The sequence below is a fragment of the Camellia sinensis genome, chromosome 4 (assembly GCF_055761805.1).
Source record: "Camellia sinensis isolate YWXY chromosome 4, ASM5576180v1, whole genome shotgun sequence".
NCBI lineage: Eukaryota > Viridiplantae > Streptophyta > Magnoliopsida > Ericales > Theaceae > Camellia > Camellia sinensis.
Genome location: NC_138964.1, coordinates 147,082,367 through 147,100,323, shown reverse-complemented (window position 1 = coordinate 147,100,323; position 17,957 = coordinate 147,082,367). Strand labels below are relative to the sequence as shown.

Below are 17,957 nucleotides of genomic sequence, written 5' to 3'. Positions count from 1 at the left end.
CATGGACGTTTAATGGGAAAAATTGTGTCGTGTAAAAATGTTTTTGAAACTAAACGGAATAATTGGAAAGTGAACAAGTGGTTTTACATCTTGTGGTGTTAAATGAATGTTTGTGGGAGAAACTGTACTTATATAAGTATATTCTGATTATTAAACTATCACATTATCTATATCTTATGTCTTGATGCATTCGTGATCATAGATTTTTGTATGTCGTTATTGTTTAGGATCATATTGGGATCTCTACTGGACTTTATGCTTATCCCATATGTTGACAAATTTTTCAAATACATGGCTAAAGGGATTGTTTGGACTTGAAATCTTTTATTTAATTGTTGTCCAAGGGGCCTTTTATTTGTTGACTGGACGCCATGTATTGTATAAGGGTAGACCATTTTCATTAATTGTTATTCAATGTAAGCCTAATGGCATTGTGTAAGATTTTATTTGTACATCATCATTACTTCGGAAAGAGAATGTCATTATTTATCTATTTGTCTACATGGCACGTGTATGATATCATTGAAATTGGTAATAATATAAAGGATTTTGTAATAGATTTGAGTAATAAAAGTTGGGGAACATTCACAATTTATTCATCGTTGCATCCAGTAGATGTGGTATCTTAATCCCGTCTATATTACAAAATAAAGCATTTTGGATTTGAGATAGTCGTTGTGGATGGTGAATTTGTCTCCACATAGAATTAGCGAGATGATGCACCTTATCCTGCACATGTAAGAGAAAACAGAGTTAGAGATCACCCCTTTTACATGTTTGTTTAATTCGCTTTTATAGTTTATTAGTATGCTATTGTTGTTTGTCATTTAGCTTGATCGGATGATCAGCCTTTTGTCAAGGGTCACTTTAGTAGTGGCCAACTTGTTAGTGTTATTGATCATTGGATCTCTGCTTATCAAACGATTGTTTTCTTGTCAAATGTAGTGGCCAACTTGATTTTGAGGATGACTGTTGAATCTTAGTTGATCAGATGGATACTCCTCAATCAGAGGTTATTTCGGTAGAGAACAACTTGCACTTGTCCTTGGCCATTTGATGTTCTCCGATCGGAAGAACATCTTTTTGTCAGTAATAAGTCTGCTTGATCTATTTTGGGCTTTATTTGTTTGGGGTTACCTATGTTATTTGGGCCTATATCTCCATTGGACTAGGCTTGGATTTCCATCGTCCACAATCGCCTAGCGCATAAGAGCGTTGGACCTCAACCAAGAATCATATCTAAGTTTAGATTTAAAAACTTCTGTGGTAGGAAATTGATAATGGAGTCAAGCAGAGTGGTAGTGACTAGCACAGTGTGAACAAGGGAAAAAAAAAAATTTAAAAGAGAAATCGAGAGAGAAAAAAAGAAAGGGATGAAGGTTAGAAACACCACTATCTTCCTCCTAAAGAGTAGAGAGAGAGAGAGAGAGAGAGAGAAAAGGGGCTAAGGTTTTTTTAGAGAGGGAGAGGGGTTAGGGCTTACCAATAAGAAAAGTTATTTGTCATAAGTTAAAAAGTTAAAAATTATTAGACTTTTTCTCTTATAAAAAAAGAAGGTAAATTACACTCCCTTCATTTGAAATTTAGAAAAAATATAATAAATCCTACACTTTATATATAATAACATTGAACTGACTTTTGATACAATTGTAGTAATTCCATTTTTAGTATAATTAAAGCGATTGAAACTAATACCAATGATAGATAAACACTGAAATAAAACAAAGATAAATATATATTTTAGTAGAAAAAAGATGAAATATTTTTTCATTTATATGACTAACAAATTATTTATGAAAAATATTTAAGTGTTATGCAAATTAAAACTTTCAGAAATATCAGTGTAATTATGTTAAAAATGTAAAAGTAACTGTATTTTCTTATAAAGCGAGTGCAATATACCCAAAAAAAATAGTTGAAAACCAGTTTGGTAATGCTTGGAAACCTTAAAAAAATAAAAAAATAAAATCTAAAATTCAAAAAATTACAATAAAAAGTTAATTAATTTTCTCTATTTTTTAAATATATTTTTTAATTAAAAAATTAAAAAATTACTAAAAAATCAATTCCTAAGCACCTTTTTATTAAAAAAAATATGAGTAAATTATAAATACAACCTCTGAGATTAGCCCTATGTTCTAGAAATTATATCTCTTCTCTTCAAGTTTCTAATCACATAACAAATTACGTATTTTATTAAAAAATTATCAAATCAATTAATAGTTTTTAATAATATTATAAATATATTTCAATTAACAATTTAAATAATTTTATTGTTATATAGGATAATAGTTATGAATTTTATTTTGAGTAAATTACATTGACATCCTTTGAGATTTCTTTTTAATACAGATTCCCCCATCACATTTAAAAAATCACATTCCCTTCCTTAAGGTTTGTAATCTCATTACAAATTGCCTTCTGGATAACTAATGACATGCCCTAAAAATTTTTAAATGACCATTTGCCCTTTTTCCTACCATCTCTTCTCCCTATCATTATGACACGTTCTATAATTTTCCATCAGTAAATTCTACCTAAACATATTCTTATTGAGTGATGATATACAAACATAAATTTTATATATAATTTTCAAACACAATGATATAGCTTAATAGTGATTTTTCACTTTAAAACAAAACATCCATAAATATGATTTATATTTACAATAACATCACTATCTCACTATTTTTATGATATTTTTTTTATAAACTTTTATATATGAATAAAAAATTTATTTTTATTTCTACCATCATTTTTCTTTCTCGTCTATTCACCTACATTTATTACAATATTACCAAACATTGTCGTTCATATTTATTGCAATATTACTAAATTTTGTATTTTTGTATTTGGTGAATTTAAAAAAAATCACAAAATATTATACTTCTTAAGTACCTGTTGATTAGGTGTATCTAAAATTTTTTTAAAAAAATACTTAAAATATTAAAAAAAATAGTAAAAATAAAAAAACAAAAAATAAAGAAATTTAAATTTTTTTTTTTTGTGTAAGTTAAACTAAAAAAGATGATTGCTATTTTTTTTGAAATGACGTGAAGAAAATATCAATATTATTTTATTATTTTATACGTAAAAAAGTTAAGGGACAAATATGTTATTTTAATTTGACAGTAGTAAGTATAATTTTACAAATATGAGGGGAATTTGTATTAAAAAGAAATTTCAGAAGTGTCAGTGTAATTTATTTTTTTATTTTTATTTTTATTAATTTTGTTAAATAAAAAATTACAATAACATGTATTTATAATTTTCAAAGCATAGAAAACAATTATTTTAAACAAATGTATTTGTAATTTAACAAAAATAAAATAAAATAAAATTTGCGTGAGCTCAGCTCACAAACAAGTCAACTTCTATGATCTAAGAGCATCTCTAATGGAGCTGCTATATCAGTTGCCAAAGCTAAAAATGACAGAAATGACAAGAATGAATCTCCAACGGTCTGCTATTTCACTTGCCAAAGATGGCAGATGCCATATGTGTTCTCAAATTTGGCAAGTGAAATGGCAGATGCCAACCTTGCCAGATCAGCAAAATCAACAGGAATTTGGCACCAAATTCGGTTGAGAAAACAACAGAATTAATCCAGTAGGGAAGCTATTTACCAAAATAAAACCCAATTTTCACAATCAAGCAAATTTTAGAACGAAATTGACAAAACACATGAAGACAGATCGTATGTATATATATATGATCAAACCCATGAAAACAAATCGTATATATATATGATCAAACCCATGAAGACAGATCGTATATATATATATGATCAAAATCAAACCCAAAACATATATATATATATATATATGATCAAACCCATGAAGCCATAGCAGACCATATATATATATGATCAAAATCAAACCCAAAACACATGCACAGATTTTTGATGGAGATCAAAACACATGAACACATATTTTTTTTATGGAGGTCAACATAGATCAAAACATATATATATATATATATATATGTAGACAGATCAAAACATATATCTATATAGATGAAGATCGTACCAGAGACAGAGAGTACACAGATCGAAGGGAGACAGAGTCAAACCAGAGAGAGAGGGTTCCGATCTTGGAAGAGAAGGGGGAGATCGGGTCCGATCATGGAGGAGAAGGGTTCCGATCTCGGAGGACATCATGGAGGAGGGGGTTCCGATCTTGGAGGAGAAAGGGAGATCGGGTTCCGATCTTGTGCTCTATTTGGTTTGTGCACTGTTTGATTTCGGCCATGGAGGAAGAGAAATAGTGAGAATGAGAGGGAGTGGAAGAGCCGTGGAGGAGATGAGAGTGAGGAGAGTGAGAAATTGTAGATAGATGTATGGCAAAATAGTGATGCCTCAGTGTAAATAAAGAGTCGTTCGGCTCTGTTTGGTTTGTTCAACAAAAAAAAAAAAAAAATTGAAATTATTTTTTACAACGGCTCTTTAGATGGCTATTTGCCCAACGGTAATGTATTTTATTTCTATATATTGAAACATTCCATGCCACTTTTATTTCACACAAATATTTACATTTAATTTTTCTTTTCTTTTCTCTTCTCTTCTTTGAATCTGATTTCACAACAAACCTCTCAAATTATTTTCTTTTTAGTTTTTTCATCCATCACTATGGAAGGTTCATCAAAAACAAAGAGCGGAAAATCATTCACCATTGAAGAAGATATGGCAATTTGTAAATCTTGGTGTCACATTTCGGAAGACCTAATTGTTGGCAATTCACAATCGTATGCTCACTTTTGAGGGAGAATTTACGAAAATTTTTGCCTACTTCAAAATGATCAGTCCAGAACACAAGTGTCTATTCAATCTCGACGGGGTATAATCATGAAATGTTCTAACAAATTTCGGGGATGTTTAGCTCAAGTCGAAAATCTTCACCCAAGTGGGATTTCTCAAGTTGATATAGTAAGTTTTTATTTTCAATTATTATGTTTAGTTTCTTATTCTGGTATCGTATAAAAATTATGTAATTAAATAATGTTTCAATTTTTTTGAAACAAATGCTTCAAGCAAAACTGTTATACCATCAAGATGAAAACAAACGTTTTGCTTTTTAACATTGTTGGCCAATATTGCAAGACAATATCAGGTGGCAAGATGTAACTCCCACAAATACGGTAAAGTCAAGGATGCATACAGTGTTTACCCCTAGTTCAGCCCCTGATTTCCCTATGGAAAATTGCATTTCTCTTGAAGACGACGACAGTCCAAGTGTTGGTAACAATCCAATTGTTGGTGAGGGCAGTGTCGCTGGAAAGGGTAAAAGGCCGATGGGTAGGAAATCTGCAAAAGAATTATTCCGAAGAAATCAAGTCATTGAAACTGAAGTCCAAAAAATGAGCATACAATTAGACACATTTAACCAACACCTTGCTGAGAAAGAAAAGAAAAAAGAGGAAAGAGAAGAAAAAATGATTCAAGCACTGCAGGAGATGAAAGAACTTGAGATGAAAAAGCATGAGTTTGAGATGAAAAAGGAAGAACACCAAATAATGACTACGGACATTTCTCATTTGGACCCTCAGATGAAAGCGTATTACACAATGCGAAAAAATGAGATTTTCGCCAAGTGATCCTCAAATGTGAGCAGCCTAAATTTTTATTTCCCCCTACCTCCTGATGAATAATTACGGGATAATATATTTTTGAAATTTGCAATATCATTTATTTTTTGATGTAATTGTTAGTCTTTATTTGCAATGTAATTTTTATTTTGTAATGAAATTTCATGTTGTTTTTTTTATTTTATTTTTGTTTTATTTGCAATGTATTTTTATTTTTATTTTATTTTGTAATGTTATTTTTATTTTTATTTGTAATGTTATTTTATTTTATTTTGTAAGACATTTTATGAAAAAGACATTAACTGACATTAAAAGATATTGTAAAATAAAAAGACATTAAATGAAGAACATTTTATTAGAATAAAAAGACATTAACTGACATGAAATGACATTAACTGTCATTAAAAAGATAAAATGCAAACTTAATCTAACTCTCCAGCTCGGGACCACAAGTGTTCAATTAGATCATTACGAATTACATTATGGGCTTCAACAGATCTAATCCTTTGTCGATTCAACATAAATTGAGCATACTCCTCATTCGGATCACGTGATACTTGACAGCCCAAATTACTGGTATCAGTCTCAAGTTGTGCTACACTACGTTAATTTTCTAGAATATCACGCTCGTCTTCAATGATCATGTTGTGCAAAATAATGCACGTCTTTATGATGTAGTACAGATCCTCATCACTTCAACCTCTAGTTGGCACACTGACAATATTAAATCGTGCTTGGAGCACTCCAAATGCCCTTTCGACATCTTTCCGACATGCCTCCTGCATCCTCGCAAATAGTTGTCTCTTTGCGCCTTGAGGTTGAGATATTGTTTTCACAATCGTTGCCCAACGAGGATAGATACCATCAGCAAGATAATACCCCATGGTGTATGCGTGATTATTGATGGTGTAGTTGGCAGCAGGTGCACGTCCTCTAGTTAATTCAGCAAATAAAGGCGACTTGTCAAGAACAGTAATATCATTCAGAGAGCCAGGCATGCCAAAGAAAGCATGCTAAATCCACAAGTCGTAGGAGGCAACTACCTCGAGTACAATTGTTGGTTTGTGATAGTGTCTAGTGTAAGCACCGGCTTGGGCACTTGGACATTTATCCCAACGCCAGTGCATACAATCCAAACTCCCTAACATTCCAGGAAACCCGCGTTGCTCTCCCTCTTGCAATAATCTGGCGACATCTGCTTCATTTGGAGATCTTAAGTAAACGGCTTCATAGGTAGCAACAATTGATCTGGTAAAAAAATTTAAGGCAGCAATTGCAGTACTTTCGCCGATTCTAATGTACTCGTCTACAGCATCAGCAGGCACGCCGTATTGGAGGATCCGAAGTGCTGCAGTCATCTTCTGTACACCGGATAATCCAGGAGCACCAGTGGCATCACGGGTTTGGATGAAGTACTCATTCACTTGTTGAATATCGTGTAAGATACTAACAAACAATGACCGCCTCATTCGAAAACGTCTTCGGAAGTATTTTTCTGGATAGACAGGATTATCTGCAAAATAATCTCTATAAATTTGTTTTTCGTCTTTGACCCTCTCACGATTAATATATCGACGACCACTTGTGGACCACTTGTGGAACCAACACGTCTGGTTTGTTGGTTTAGGCTTAACATTTGTAATCTTTGTTGTTGCGCTGCGAATAGTTGCATCATGATGATATCATCATTAGATGATGAAGATTCATCAAAATCTCCATTTAATATGGCTTTACTCAAATTGTTCATTGTAGGTGGATGTGTGAGTAGGTGAATATGAAAATTGTAGAAAATCTTCTTGGTGGGTACAGAGAGTTTTGAAGATATGAAAATGATAGGTAGGTGAATATGAAAATTGTAGAAAACCTTATGTTATATTTATAGAGAAAATTGTGGGTGGGTGAATGATGGATGGTTGTTGGGTGGGTGGATGAATAATGGGTGGTTGTTGGGTAGGTGGATGAATAATGAGTGGTTGTTGGGTGGGTGGATGAATAATGGGTGATTATTGGGTGGGTGGATGAATAATTAATGGTTGTTGGGTGGGTGGATGTGAGTGAATGAATGCTGGGTTAATAATGAATGGTTGTTGGTGGATAATTGGTGAAAAATTATTTTTTATGTGTAGTTAAAAAAATTTGGTGGTTGGTTGTTGGTGGATAATTGGTGAAAAATTATTTTTTATGTGTAATTAAAAAATTTATTAAATATGTAGTGATATATTTTTTAGTGGGGTGAATTAATAATATATATTTTTTTCCAATTTTTCATTTTTTTAAATTTTTTATATTTATCTTAATGAGAATAATATAAATATATAATTTCGACAAAATAACAATATTTATTATCAAATTATAGCAATAGCACTCCAACATAGCAATAACCCTTGCAGATGCTCTAACCAACTCCAAACAGGAGACACCCCTGCTGAAATCGCCGATGACCCCGAGCTGTGATAAGAAGGAACATTGAAATAGTAGAGTTAGAGAGAGAGGGAGGGGTGCGCAGTACACCGCAGCCATGCCAGGGCCAGGTCCACACATGATGTACGCCCTGGGCACTGGCCAAGCCCTAACCATCACGTCCAACGGCAGGTTCGGTCCGCACCACTGTCTAACCTACGCCGTCAACGCCTTCTTCGGCCCCGACCTCGGCTCCTTCTCCGACTGGCTGGCCTCCACTCTAAGCTTCGGCCAGTCTTTCGCTTCCTTAGTGGAGACGTCCGTTCACCACCCCTTCTACTACATCTTCATTCTAGGGTTTCCTCTCTCTCTCCTCTACGCCTTCCTCTCTCAATTTCTCCTCCGAAAAGGGCTTCTCGATTCCATCTCTGGGGTTAGTGTTTTTTAATTTTTAGAAATCGGTTTGTTTATTAGCTGTTGTGTTGTGTTTCTTTCTTTCTTGATTCTGTCTTGAATTTCAGCTTGTTGGATTTTTTTTTGGAAATGGCTAATTTAAGCATAAATTTTAGTATAAGCTTCATTAATGGCTGAAAATTTTGAGTCAACATTTGAGTATTGCTTTGATTGATTTGAGTAAAACTGAATTTGGTATGAGTTTGGGTCAAGGAAATTTAAGTTCTCTCTCTCTATATATATATAGGTTTGAGTCAAGGATTGGAGATGCTCTTAGGTTAGGGCTCTCTGATTAGGAATTTAATTGGCTAAATTGGAAGGTACTATGGTGGATTTGCGCATTGTTCCAAATATTGGGATTGGCAACATATTTAACATCTCCAAGCGGTATAGTTTATATGGTTATTGGTGGGTGACCCAGTGCACGAGGTCTCCCCTAATGCAGTATGCAGTAATTGGATAATTTATTTTCGTGACTCGAACGCATGCTATGATAAAGCTAATAGCAAGTCTTACCGATAGGCTATGCAGCTCTTTCACTCTTTATGGTTATCAATATATTGAGATAATTGGTTAGAATTTAGTGTATGATATTGTCGGATAATAGAAAATGATGGGCAAAAAACATTGCGTTATCATGCAAAAAACGAAAGGCAAAAGTAAGTAAAGTTTTCTATTACAGAAAGATGTATGAAAATTGGGGGAAGGAATTTGATTACCTCGTTGTTGAAATGGAAATGAGAGAAAATGCTTGACATTTGAATTAACAAATTAAGGATGATTCTGTACAATTTCATGATCAGGACTTGAGATTGCCTGGAGGTTTGGAATGGCGGTGAAAAAGGGACTAAAAGCATTGGGTTTAAGTTTCGATACTGTGATATGTTTAAAGATGGCTATTGTCAGGAGTTCACGCAGATTTACTGAAACTTAACTTCCAAAGATTAAGAAACTACCAATTTGAACATTTAATTGTCATAAACAAGTGAATGGTCAGATACAGTGCATTCTTTTTGGATCATATCTAACTGTTTAGAACTATCCTAGTCATTTATGTGGCATGACAATATAAATAGGTTGCGTTTAATGAATCTAATTACTAGCCAACGATGCATTATCTAGGAGCTCTCTGGTGCTTGTTCCAAGGGTTTCTTATTATTAATGCATTTTTCAATATAATTTATAAGTTTCCATTTCAAGTGTTGATTATTGTGGAATGTAGGTTTAACTATCTTGCTGGGTTTTATGGTGCGGGTGCCCTCCATTTTTCAATGTAATTGATACGTGCATGCATTGGCGTGTCCCACAACCTGTCCTTTATTATTATTATTATTATTATTATTATCCTTATTCTGTTTTTGTTTTAGTTTAGCGGAGTGTTCTGTTTTTGTTTTAGTTTAGTGGAGTCTTGTCGTGGGTTGTATATTGTTCATGTCCTAGAAAATAGGATCATGCACATATCACAAATCTGCACATAATTATATCTATTTAAGAGTCCTTGAGTCTTGTATTGGATTATGCTTTTGAAATATAATCAGAAAATAGTATTTACTAGTCAACTGGGAGATCCAGCTTCTCTCGAACGAGGCTCCCTCTCTCTCTCTAAATTCTTTTTGTTTTCTTTTCTATAACCAAAGCCCACAACGGGTCGAAAGACTCGAATTAGTTCTAAGACATTGCGATCCGACGAAAGTGATCGTAACATTTTGGTATCAGAGCCAGGTATGTCCGACGATCGGATCAATCACCTTGAGGCAGAAGGCAGCAACCTCTCTGCCTCCCAAGAACGCGGTTATCCTGAAATTCAAGAAATGTTTGCGGCCTTGCATGCCCGCTTCGACCAACTTACGGCCTCTTGAAAAGATGATCAAGGTGAAGCTTCTACTGGCCATTCTTTTGGTCAGAATATGCCCCCCGGAAACCGCTCGATTATGCCACGACTCACCAAACTGGACTTTCCCAGGTATGATGGCAGCAACGACCCTACGAGTTGGATTTGCCGTTCGGAACAGTTCTTTGAATTCTAACAAATCCAAGCCAACGACCAGGTGACCCTCGCAACATACCATTTAGATGGCGATGCACAACTTTGGTATCAAGTTGCCAAGAAGGAAGAACGAATTTATGCGTGGACCACACTTAAAGCCGTGCTTCAAGCTCGCTTCGGCCCCACACAGTTTGAGGATTTTGTTGGCGATCTTACCAAACTACAACGTGGAAGTGTTCGTGAGTATCAAACTCAGTTTGAAAGATTATTAACCCGAGCAGGTTCTCTCACACCGCAGCAGCAAATTAGGTGCTTTACCAGTGGACTCAAGGAGTCCATTCGAGTGGAGGTACAGGCCTCTCGGCCTCCCTTTCTCTTTGTTGTCATCGGCCTTGCTAGGCTTTATGAAGCAAGGGTCACGGCTGCCAACAGGAGGTCATCCAACTTGAATCAACCACCTTTGTTTGTCAATAAGGGCCAAGAACGCAGCACAATACCCACGTTCCCTATTCTGCAAATTCAGAGGTTCTCACCATCTGAAATCGAGGAACGCAAGCAGAAAGGGTTGTGTTTCCATTGTAATGACAAGTACGAACCCTGTCATGTATGCAAGAAATTGTTTATCATGGAGGCTTGCTGGCCTGATGAAGATGTGGACGTGGAACCTGACGAGCACACTATCGAGCATCCAGATGAAAGCGAGCACCATGAGGACTCACCAGCCATCTCTCTTCATGCCATGTCTGGCATTCATGCTGCTCAAACCATGCGGGTCTTGGGTAAGATTCTTAACCATTCGGCCACAGTCCTCGTGGACTCCGGAAGCACGCACAATTTTCTCAAGGAAGAGTTGGTGACAAGAGTGGGTTTAAAACCCGACTTGTGTGGAAGGTTGAAGGTCCAAGTTGCGAGCAGCGAAAGGTTGTCTAGCGCCGGAAAATGCAAGGAGGTGCCATAAGTTTTCAAGGAGTCTTACTCACTGTGGACTTCTACCTATTGCCCTTAGAGGGTTATGAGTTGGTCTTGGGTGCAAAATGGCTGATCTTGTGGGATTTTTCAAAGCTCCAGATGCAATTCGAACTAGGAGAAAAAAAGGTATGCTTGCAGGGGCTATCTAATCCTAGTCCTAAATTTGTAAATGAGACAAATATGCACCGAGAGTATCGCCGGCGTAAGGAATGTCTGGTCATCCAATTGCATGCCATGAATGGAGCGCTGCCAACCAGTCAGTCCACTATTCCTGATCCACGCATTCAGTCTCTTTTGAAGGTATTCCCTGATATTTTTGAAAAGCCCATCGATCTACCTCCACAAAGAAGCCATGACCACAGCATACCTCTGTTATCGGGTAGTACACCAATTAATGTTCGACCGTATCGATACCCGCATTTCCAAAAAAATGAGATTGAAAAATTGATTAGAGAGATGTTGTCAACAGGAATTATCCGTGCCAGCAATAGTTCGTACTCTTCCCCGGTCATATTGGTGAAGAAACACGATGGATCATGGCGCATGTGCATTGATTATTGCGCCTTAAACAAAATCACAATCAAAGATAAATTTCCCATTCCCGTGATCGATGAGTTACTGGACGAGCTCCACGGTTCTCAATTTTTCACCAAACTCGATCTACGGTCAGGATATCACCAGATCCGGGTCCGCCAGGAAGACGTGCAAAAAACAACATTTTGTACTCATCAAGGGCATTATGAATTTCTTGTAGTGCCATTTGGATTGAGTAATGCTCCATCTACATTCCAATCCTTAATGAATGAGGTATTCCAATCTTATTTGCGAAAATTTGTATTGGTATTTTTCGATGATATTTTGATCTACAGCCGCACCTTACGAGACCACGTCCATCACGTGGATTTGGTACTTACTACCTTGCGGGCTCTCACCAATTATTCGTCAAAAGGGAAAAATGTACCTTTGGCCAATCACAAGTGCTCTATCTCGGCCACATCATCAGCAAGGAGGGCGTCAGTGTAGACCAAGGAAAAATACAAGCAATGCTAGATTGGCGGAAACCCGCAACTCTAAAATCTTTACGGGGTTTCTTGGGACTTACAGGGTACTACCGTAAATTCATTCAAAATTACGGTGGCATCGCCAGACCCTTAATCGACATGCTCAAAAAGGATAACTTCATTTGGATGCTTACTGTAGAGGAGGCTTTTGCAAAACTGAAGCTCGCCAGGACCACATCCCCAGTGCTTGCTCTTCCCGATTTTTCTCAACCATTCATGATCGAGTGTGATGAATGTGGTTCTGGAGTTGGTGCGGTCTTACAACAGCAGAATAGGCCACTTGTTTTTTTCAGTCAGGCCTTACATGGACGCAACTTGGAGCTATCCACTTATGACAAAGAGATGCTCGCTATTGTTCTCGCCATCAAAAAGTGGCAACCCTATCTTCTTGGCCGCTCATTCGTCATCAAAACCGATCAAAAGAGCGTCAAGTATTTATGGGATCAACGCATTTCCACTGACGCGCAGCAACGTTGGCTCTCCAAACTCATTGGGTATGATTTCATCATTGAGCACAAAAAGGGTGTTGATAATATAGTTGCCGATGCTCTCTCTCGCCAAAATCACGGTGATATCTACGCTCTCTCTCAACCGGTTCCAAGCTGGTTGCATTCCATCCAAGAGGAGACTACATCCGATCCTACTCTATAGCTCTTAATCAAGTTTATCAATGATGGTGAAGCTGTGGGTCCATGGCGGCATACCAACGGCGTCCTATTTTTCAAAGATCGGATTTACCTGCTTCATACTTCTGAACTCATCCCTCAAATCATCAAGGAATTCCACACCACCACCCACGAAGGTTTCCATAAAACTCTCCAACGAGTTCGCTCAGTTTTTTATTGGAAAGGGATGCGAAGCGCTGTGCGCAGTTTCATTCAAAATTGTGACACTTGCCAATGTCACAAGTCTCAAACTCTCTCCCCTGGTGGTCTCCTTCACCCGCTACGTATTCTAACTCAGATTTGGGCCGACATCTCAATGGATTTTGTGGACGGGCTACCACCATCCAAAGGCAAAACAGTTATTTTCGTGGTGGTTGATCGCCTATCCAAGTATGCCCACTTCATGCCTTTGGCGCACCCCTACACTGCTATCACAATGGCCCAGGTATTCTTTGAGAACGTTTTCAAGCTACATGGCATACCCGAAAGCATCGTTTGCGATCGCGATCCTACATTTACAGGTGTTTTTTGGACTACCCCCTTCAAACTGCAAGGAACTGATTTCAATTTTAGTTCGGCATACCACCCTCAAACGGATGGGCTGACGGAAGTTGTCAACCCTACCCTGGAGATGTACCTGCGATGTATCACTTTAGATCGACCTAAGGAATGGACCACTTGGCTGCCATGGATCGAGTACATCTACAACACATCCTCCCATAGCGCAACCAAATCCACACCGTTTGAAGTAATCTATGGTCGAACTCCTCCATCATTGCTTACTTATATTCCGGGCACTACTAAGCTTGAAGCCGTAGACCATGCTCTACAAGCTCGGGATGAGATGTTACGGGTGATTCGCCACCGGTTACAGTTGAGCCAAAATCGAATGAAACAAATTTATGATTTGAAGCATCGTGAGGTTGAGTTTTCCGTCGGTGATTGGGTTTACTTGAAGAAACAACCATATCGGCAATCCAGTCTGTCCAAACAGTTCAACCAGAAATTGTCACCTAAGTTTTTTGGCCCTTATCAGATCATCCATAAAATCAGTCCTGTGGCCTACAAACTCTCTTTGCCAACTGATTGCAAAATTCATCCCGTGTTTCATGTTTCACTCAAGAAGAGAATTGGTCCTGAGGCTGTGGTTCAAAGCGCGCCCCCAGCTTATATCTATCTTTCCGATCAGCCCGTCCTGCCACAAGCTATATTAGAAACCCGTGTTCGGCCAACTGGCAAGCAACTGCTCGTCCATTGGAAGAATCATTCGCCGGCGGAGGCTACATCGGAAGATTTGGCTGACTTCAAACTGCGGTACACGGATTTTGTCCTTGAGGACAAGGAAGCTCTCAGCAGGGAGGGATGATGCGTGCATGAATTGGCATGTCCCACAACCTGTCCTTTATTATTATTATTATTATCCTTGTTCTGTTTTTATTTTAGTTTAGTGGAGTGTTCTGTTTTTGTTTTAGTTTAGTGGAGTCTTGTCATGGGTTGTATATTGTTCATGTCCTAGAAAATAGGATCATGCACATATCACAAATCTGCACATAACTATATCTATTTAAGAGTCCTTGAGTCTTGTATTGGATTATGCTTTTGAAATATAATCAGAAAAGAGTATTTACTAGTCAACTTGGAGATCCAGCTTCTCTCGAACGAGGCTCCCTCTCTCTCTCTAATTTTTTTTGTTTTCTTTTCTGTAACCAAAGCCCACAACGGGTCGAAAGACTCGAATTAGTTCTAAGACATTGCGATCCGACGAAGGTGACCGTAACAATAATTTATAAGTTTCCATTACAAGTGTTGATTATTGTGGAATGTAGGTTTAACTATCTTGCTGGGTTTTATGGTGCAGGTGGCCCTAACTAGGAGGCAATGCTTCTTGTTGGTGTCAGCAGGTTCTTTATCCCACTTTTTCTTAGACCACTTGTTTGAGGTAACATATTGTAGTTAATATGCTGGTTCTGTTGTTGAACTTGAAAATATTTCTTTTCAATCTGGAGTGAATTCGAGTGCATAGATTAGTGACCTGGAATACTCAAGACTGGCCATTTTTGTTCTATCCATTTGAGGAAATAAAAATTGAAGTATGTTGTTTATGCAAATAATTGTGAAGTGGAGAGGAAATTTTGGTGGCTTTTGTAATTTACTTAATGAGTCAATCTTCTTATCTGAAGGGGATGATTTAGTAAATCCCATGGATTGTTGTGTTTAATGGATCAAATACATAGCCAACAAACTGCAGTTGGATACCATGAGAAACAACATATTATGAACCACAAATGAACACATTCTTGGGAAGCTGTAGGTTTCATTGACCGAGGATAATGTAGAATATATATATATATATATATATTTTTGGTCAATCAGTAGGAGATTATTTACAAATTTGAAGAAAATTACACCCGGACATACCTATAGAAAGCCCGACAACCAACTTAACAAAAAGCCCCCATATTGGAGAAGAAATAAACAACACAACAAAGCCCAACAATCAACTTAACAAAGAATCCCATAAGACCTTCCAGATAGAAGTATTTGACTGAGCTACCTCAGCTGTATTCTCTTTCATGTTTCACTATTATTATTATGTAGTAGCCTTGCAACTGTAATTCCCTCCTCAGGTTCATGCAATTTAGGGATTAATTTTCCTACAGTGTATCTTTCACAATGAATAATTAATTCGAGCTTTGAAAATAAAAAGTGGATTTTTAACGCACCAGGGAAGTTTCTGAAAATGGTAATTCTTTTTCTTCTTCCTTTTGTTTAATTATTTATTATTTACTTTTATTCAAAAGCATTCAACTGTCAAAAGGATGCCAAGATGTCCTTCCGATCTTTTGTGGTTGATGCAAATTTCCAATTTTGTATGTGCTAATTTGGTGGACTGTCTAATGCACAGGAAAATGGTCATTCTTCTATGTATACTTGGATATTGAGTACCGGTTGGTGGGGAAGCCGTGCACCTATCAACCCAGATTCAGTGATTGTAGTTGGCTTCTTTTGCATTTGCTTGATCTGTGGTTTCATTTACATCAACAGGTTGCAATTTTCATACACCGCATCCAAATTCTTTTCCAGTTCTTATTAGATTCAACATAGTTTTTGACATATTTGGCTTTCTAATTGTTCATCCTACAGAGTGAAGTCCTCAAAGTCCATTACAAAACGGTCGAATCAATCTTTGAGACTTATTTTGATCATTGCAAGCCTGTACTGCTTATGGTGTGCAAGCCAGATATACTTGGTGAACCCTCGCCGAGCTCCAGTTGGCGAAGAGGCTGACCTTGGAGTTCTCGTGTTCCTAGGAATTTACTTTTTTCTCCCTCAAGGGTTGTGTGTCATGTCCATGAACCCGAAAGATTATGTTGGGTCATCTGGGCAGCTCCCACTTTAACACGGAGAATCCCCCGTTTGTAACGTCAATGATGCCAATCACCGAGAATCCAGAAGATTAGATATTGCTCTGAGCTGGTTATGTAAAGCCCTCAAAATTTGTTCATTAGAAAATTTTTGTAACATTATAGATGTTGATAGTAAATACATGTGTTCAAATTGATATTGCAATAATTGTAAAACTCTGTGCTGAAGAATTAATTTAATTTGTTTGATTTTTGTTAAACATTTCCTAGAATTAATTAGAGTGCTGCTATTAGCACTTCATAAATTATTTTGGGCCTCTCAATTTTTAACTTTTTTTTATTACAATAATAATCTCAAATAAAATTACTACAAAGGACATCATTAATTTTGGGACACTCCATCTCACAATTAAATTTACAAACTCACTAAATCATGAATTAGGGTTTATGTGAGCACCTACCTCCATCACCACCCATCTATCTTCCTCAAATCTCACCTTCAAAATCTACCCACACTCAAAACCTTAAAAATCTTTTGGCAGTAGTATTTCGGTAGTAATGGTGGCAACCATTTGATTACCTCCACTTCTCCGGCAATGACAATAAGTAGAAGTTTTTTTAGTAACTAACACTCTATAAGACGAGAGGAGTATAACAATAAAAGTTTAGAAGAGATTCATAACTTTGATGTTCTTAACTCAGAGGAGATTGGCCTTGTAAAGGTACGTTTCTTAAAAAAAGACAAATAAAAAAATATATTCGTCATTTTTTTTTGGACTGAACTCCCGAACATATGATAGAATTTCAAAAATACAGACCCGAACATTGTTTATTTGTTTGGAAACAGGTAATCGAACATTATTCATATGTTCGAACTTGTTTTACTTATCACATTTTGAAATTTAATTTGTATTGTTATTTATTGCAAAATGATGGCGAGTCCACAGTTAAAATTCTTAACATTTTCAGAAATTTTATTTTTTCAAGTTTGGGAATATAGGCCCAAACATTACTTATTTGTTCGGGAACACATTCTCAAACATAGCTTATTTGTTCGGAAATGCAGGTACAAAAATGAATGAAACTTGCCATTTTTGAGTATACAACAACTCTGTTTTGTTTATGGTTTTCCCTCAATTCTCACCACACACACACACCCACCCACACCCATCCGCACTGCCACAATTCCAAGACAGAGATAGAGAGAAAAAAGGGAGGATATGTTATGGTAAAAACGAAAGCACATCAAAAGGCTATACTATGTTAAACAAGGGCAATTGATCAACAAGTCAGTATATCAGATGGCCTAAACAAGATTAAAAACAAAAAATAAAGATCTCTCTCTCTCTCTCTCTCTCTCTCTATCTGTGTAGTAGTTAGTCAAAAGGCAATACCATGTTGTAACTTATATGAAGATAAACAGTATTATTCTTCTTCTTCTTTGTGAGTTTTGTGAAGGATGAAACTCTTCTTC

At 36.6% G+C, this 17,957-nt stretch overlaps 2 protein-coding genes across 2 annotated transcripts; one reads left to right on the top strand and one right to left on the bottom strand.

The window, feature by feature from the left end:
* Positions 1–6,596: 6,596 nt before the first annotated feature.
* On the bottom strand, positions 6,597–7,052 carry LOC145824120 (uncharacterized). Its single transcript, XM_082923710.1, has one exon. The coding sequence runs from the start codon at positions 7,050–7,052 to the stop codon at positions 6,597–6,599; it is 456 nt and encodes a 151-aa protein (XP_082779836.1).
* An 868-nt stretch (positions 7,053–7,920) lies between these two features.
* Positions 7,921–16,745, top strand: LOC145789585 (uncharacterized). Its single transcript, XM_082866510.1, has 4 exons — positions 7,921–8,416; positions 14,977–15,057; positions 16,024–16,163; positions 16,263–16,745. The coding sequence occupies exons 1-4, from the start codon at positions 8,102–8,104 to the stop codon at positions 16,516–16,518; spliced, it is 792 nt and encodes a 263-aa protein (XP_082722636.1). The 5' UTR covers positions 7,921–8,101; the 3' UTR covers positions 16,519–16,745.
* Positions 16,746–17,957: the final 1,212 nt, after the last annotated feature.